This window comes from Orycteropus afer, unplaced genomic scaffold, assembly GCF_000298275.1.
Source record: "Orycteropus afer afer isolate SDZICR_OR568_19922 unplaced genomic scaffold, OryAfe1.0 scaffold00541, whole genome shotgun sequence".
Lineage (NCBI taxonomy): Eukaryota > Metazoa > Chordata > Mammalia > Tubulidentata > Orycteropodidae > Orycteropus > Orycteropus afer.
The window spans coordinates 681887-687019 of NW_006922128.1; the positions used below are offsets into that span (position 1 = coordinate 681887).

Consider the following 5133-nt stretch of genomic DNA (forward strand, 5'->3'; position numbering starts at 1 on the left):
CCAGGCTTGGTCGGCTTCTCGCCTCCGGGGTTGGAGCCGGGATGGGTACCGCGCAGCACAGTTGCCCCGCCTGCTCCTGTCACCGTGCCCTGGACGGGCGTGCGGTCGCTGGGCCATCCACCCACAGGTGACCCCATCAGGCCCCACGGCCCAGCCCCGCGCTCCCTCACGCAGGTCCCACAGATGCCGTGGGGTCCTTGCTAAGCACCGCTGACGTCAAAGGACAGATGTGGGGATACTCTGTGACCCTGTGCCCAGCTGCGCAAACTGCGTGGGCGCTAGGTGCACGTCCCCGAGGCCCCGTTCCACCATCAGCTTTTCGATCCTCGGTGAGGCCCCTCTTCTGTGGGTGCGAGCCTGCACCCCTGAGTCACATTCCCCTTTAAAAGTGACCGTTTACACTGTGGCTGCAGCCTGAGGAGGCTTCCCTACCGCGCACTGGTGTCTTGCAGTTGTTTCTTGGTGCTCAGCGTGGTGAGCGGGGCCTTGGCGGCTCCCTGCAGTCCCCGGGGCTTCCAGGGACCAGCTCTGGGGGCTTCCAGGGCTGCGCCTGCGATAAAGATACAAAATGTCGGAAACCGCAGGAGGGAGGACAGAAACAGGCGAGGAGGCGAGCGGCCACGTTGATGCAGAGGCCGGGAGCCTGCACCGCCTGGGGTCGGCGCTCCGGGAGCACGCCGGCTTTACAGCGCTCACCCTGTTGCCGTTGTTCGCTGCTCTCCGGTTGTCTTCCAGGCATAGCGACCCCGTGTGGCACAGTGGCACCGCCCCTAAAGCTTCTGCCTGTAATCCTCACGGAAGCAGGTGTTTCTCCAAGGGAGCCCTGCCCAGGCCACCAGGGCTCCTTAGAGGCAGTCTCTGCACAGCTTACAGTGCCGCAGACCTTTCGAGCTAGTGCACGTGGTTCATGCGCTGGGCTGCTCCCCACGAGGTTGGAGGTTCGACCCCAACGACAGGATCTTCAGAAGCGCGGTCCTGGTCCAACTTCCTGGAACTCGGCCGCTCTAAACCGTCCGCAGCACCGTGTGCTCCGACCCCCGTGGGTCGCCGGGAGTCGGGCCGAGGCCGCCCACACCCGCTCGCTCACTACCTCCACTGGCCCACTGACGCTCTGACGGCTTCTGCAGCTTCCTCACTGCCTCCACCTTTTGTCTCTTTTCCTTTGTGTGTTTTTTAAACTGTCTTGGCTTTATTTGTGTAGCTGAAACTCACTTAAAGGGCTTTCTTTCTTTTTTTTCTTTCTGTATGTTTTCCCAGTCTTCTTCTTCTTCTTTTTTTTTTTTTTTTAATCAAAATAAAGGGAGACATCGCAACAGTTAAGTCACAGCGTGGAGGGAGCCAGCGCCCCCTGGCGCCTGTGCGGAAAACTGCAGAACCCGGCTGAGGTGCGCATGCTCGGGCAGCCGCACTGCGCGTGCGCAGAGCATCCTCGCCCTTGCGATGACCGCGAGGGCACGTGTTTCGGGAACAGAAGGTGTGGGGACCGAGGGGGCACCTGCCGCCTTGGCGCAGCGCGCATGTTCTCCATTGGGTTTTGTGAGCATTCGGTGGAGGCGGATGAGGGCTTGTCCATGTCATCATCATGACAGTTTCATAAATGCCTGGTGGCGCAGTGCTTAAAGCGCTGGGCTGCGCACTCGAAGCTCGGCGGTTCAGCCCTCCCTCCCCAGGTGCGGAGGGAGAAAGATGTGGCAAACTGGGTTCCTAAAGATGACAGCCTGGGAAAGCGCATGGGTCAGTTCTCTGTCCTGTAGTCCCTATGAGTCCAGATCAACTGGCCCGGATTTGGGTTTGAAATACCGTATTATAAAGAATATTATTAAAACTCAGAAGGAGGGGAGAATGGGGGGTTGCTCAGGCTCTCTAGACCTCCCCTGGCTGCCATGGAGTCCATCTGGACCCCCGACGCTCCCACGCGTGGCAGACGACGCGGTTGTCCGTGTCTGATTTCTCGGAAGTACATCACCACGCCTTTCAACCGAGGCGAAGCCTCCTGTAGGGCCCGGGCGCAGTCACCGCACCGTCGGCACCCTTGGCACCCTGGGCTGGCTGCACGGCTCGGGGCCGAGTTCCGAAGGCGGCGGGCAGCGCCTCCAGCATAGTCCTGGGTTCTGAACCCCAGGGAACGCAGGTGCCAAGTGCTCAGAGATGGAGAGCGCCCTGTCCCACCCTGTCGTCCTTCCCGCCACGTCAGAGTCCTTTACAACCTTTCCTGACAGGGACTTGGTGACGTGTTTTCAAGAAGTTGCTTTATGTGTGTACGTGTTTTCTGAACTCGCTTCCCCAGCCTCATTGGTTCCGAATTTTCAGCAAGTCTGCGAGCAAGGAAGGGCTTTCTAAGCCGTAAAGAACTGAGTGGGGGGTGGCTTCCCCATCTCTTCGGGTAGACAGTCACACCATCTTAATTCACGTAACGGGTATTTAATTTACAAGCTATTTTCTGTACCTTTTCCTCACAGAACAAAAGCTACTGAGAGTCTGTGTGAATCAGAATCATGTGGAAAACCCAGTTACTTTGCAGGTAATCGTTTAGTTCACTCTGTATTCTCTCACCAACGGGGAAATGCGTTCCTGCCTCTTGGCATCCGGCCACCCTGTGGAAACCCTGGCTTATTCTGAGGTGTGTGGGAGAGGGGGTGCTGTGTCTGCTGGCTGGGGGTGACTGCTGGTCCCTGCGCCGTGCCCCACAGTCCTGAGCGTGCGATCAGTCGAGGTGCACTGGGGACGAAGTGTGTGGGGTCCGGGGACTGTTCACTGCACCTAGGGTGGCTCATTCCCTTCTCCAAACCTCCACAGGACGGAGCAATGGGGAGAACGGCATCCTGGTGGCCAGAGCGCACACGGACGCTGACCACTGGGCCCGGGCTCCCGTCAGGGCCCCATGCCTGTGCCTCGGTGGCGGCGACCTCGTCCTTGACCCCGAGGGAGGCGCAGGGTAAGTGGCGTCAGCGATTCTGTCCATCTCCGGCCCTTGTTACGGCACAGCCAAGGGTCAGACTAAGGGGTGGGACGTGCTTAAGAAGAAATGAAAGAGGGACTGGCCAAGTCCCTGGGCTGTCCAGCCACCCTTGTGCTGTAAACACAGTAGCCAGCTTGGCTCTGTCCTGTGGCATGCAGACCTACAGAGTATGCCCCAACGCGTCCCACACGAGGAGTCGTGTCACCTTTGCTCAGAGCCCGGGCCCCTCCCTCCCTACCCTGCGGGTGCCCCTCTGCTGGAAGCGCCCTGTGCTGAGAAGGGTGGAGGCTGCTCCGGGATGAGGGACAGCAGCCACCACGGTGAGCACGGGGCCTGGGCTCAGGGCAGCGTGGGCTGCGTGCTTCTCTCTCCTTTTCCCGTTGGTGGGCTTGGCCACTTCCTGCAGAGATACACTGATGGCGTACTGTCCTAATGGATGTGGGAAGCAGCAAAGCGAGGCAGGGCAGTGGAGAAGTGGACAGCCTGCTGGCATTCTCCCTCCACCCACACCTGGGGTGTGGGCTCAAGTCTGGGCTATGCTGCCTGGTCCCCAGGCCGGAACCTGGCTAGTGCTGGGCCTCACCTGGGGTCCAGGACCCTGACCTTCTGCCACTGTCATTTGCCTGCCACGACATGGGACAGGCCACAAATAAAAGGAGGAAATCATTTCAATGACTGACAAATACGCAGCCACCCCAGTGCAGGAAGACGCCAGGAGGCGGCTGTAAGAGAGCCGTTTCTCTCGAGTGGCATCTCTCGGGCCCTGGAGCCAGTGGCGCCACGTGACCAGCCCAGCCACACCACGTTCCTCGTGGGCAGGGCTCCTGGGAACCAGCACCAATACGTCCCCAGCAAATACACGTTGCTGTTGACGGAGGCTGGAGTCCCCGGTGTTGTAAACCGTTCACACATTCGTCTGCTAACCAAAAGGCTGGATGGAGGTCGAGTCCACCAGAGGCCCTGGGAAGCTAGCCCTGGCCATTTATTTCGGAAAGAACAGAGCCCCAAAAGTTCTGTGCGGCGCAGTTCTGCTCTGGTGCACAAGGGGGCGCCGTGAGCCCAGGGAACGCGGCGACTCTTGGGGCGGGAGCCTGGCGCTGTAGCCAGCAGCAGCTGCAGGAGCTTGGGCGAGGGCCTCACCGAGATGTGACTTTATCACAAGGACAGGGAGGGAGTTGGTGCGGCCCCGCGGGGCTGCCAAGTGGGGTCCATGGCGCGCGGTAGTGCGGGGCCTGGTTACAGCGTCATGCTCAGCTAGTCCCCTCCGAGAGCCGCAGCCAAGGGTCGGATGGGCCGCTGCCGCACTGCTCTAACGGCTCGGCTTTCTTTGCAGGGACAGAGATGAAGACGCGCCCGGAGGGGTGCTGGCGGGCTCCTCGGGAGCCAGGGGCCCCAGGGAAGTACACACGTACCATTGCCGCTTCGAAGCAGCGGGGAAGATGAGGTCTCTCAACTGGACGGCAGAGAGGCACAGCCAGGGCAGCGTGAAGCTGGAGCCCGAGCCCGCAGGGAGCGCCCCGTTCTGCGCGCGGGGTGAGCCCGCCGGGGGCCTCTGCGCGCCCTACCCGGGCGTCCAGGCCACTTTCCATGCCAGCGCGCTCCCTGCTTTCAGAAATGCGCCGAGCACCCAACCGCTGGACCGTGCCCCCAGTGTCCACTGCGGCCGCACCAGCAGGCCCTGGCGGCACTGCGACCAGGCCCTGGTGGCGCCCCCCACCAGCTGTCGCCTCCCCCAGGGCAGCCTGGGGAACGGGGTCCCTCCCCCTGCGGCACGGCCTTTCCCCGTGGGGGGCTGTCCCGCAGAGGCCGCCAAGTCGCGAAGGGCGCCAGTGCCTCCGGGAGCCGTGTGCAACCTGATGCTGTCGCCGGACGTGTCCATCAAAGTGGAGAAGGACTCTGCGTCCGAGGACACGTTGGACGGCTACACCGTGTCCCCGAGCCACGGGTGGCTGGAAGCCAGTGACCTGGCCAAGGGCCGGCCGGCCGATTTCCCTAACAACATGCACCTGAAGACCGAGCCGGACCTCCTCGGCCACCTGCCCCCGTGCGCGGACTCCAGGCGCCTGGCCTACGCCCAGCCCCTGGGGCCCAGCGTGCTGGGGCCGCACCCCAACGGCAGGGCCGCCGCCAGGCCCGGCGCCTTCTGCCCAGCCACCTGCGCCTGCCTGGAGCGC

At 62.1% G+C, this 5133-nt stretch overlaps 1 protein-coding gene across 1 annotated transcript in view; it reads left to right on the top strand.

The window, feature by feature from the left end:
• LOC103209903 (aryl hydrocarbon receptor repressor-like) overlaps positions 1-5133 on the top strand; it is a 21643-nt gene that overhangs the window by 16202 nt on the left and 308 nt on the right. The window contains exons 3-5 of the mRNA XM_007955806.1: positions 1374-1563; positions 2797-2935; positions 4293-5118. Of these exons, the coding sequence (XP_007953997.1) occupies positions 1374-1563; positions 2797-2935; positions 4293-5118 (1155 nt within the window). The remainder of the gene's footprint in view (positions 1-1373; positions 1564-2796; positions 2936-4292; positions 5119-5133) is intronic.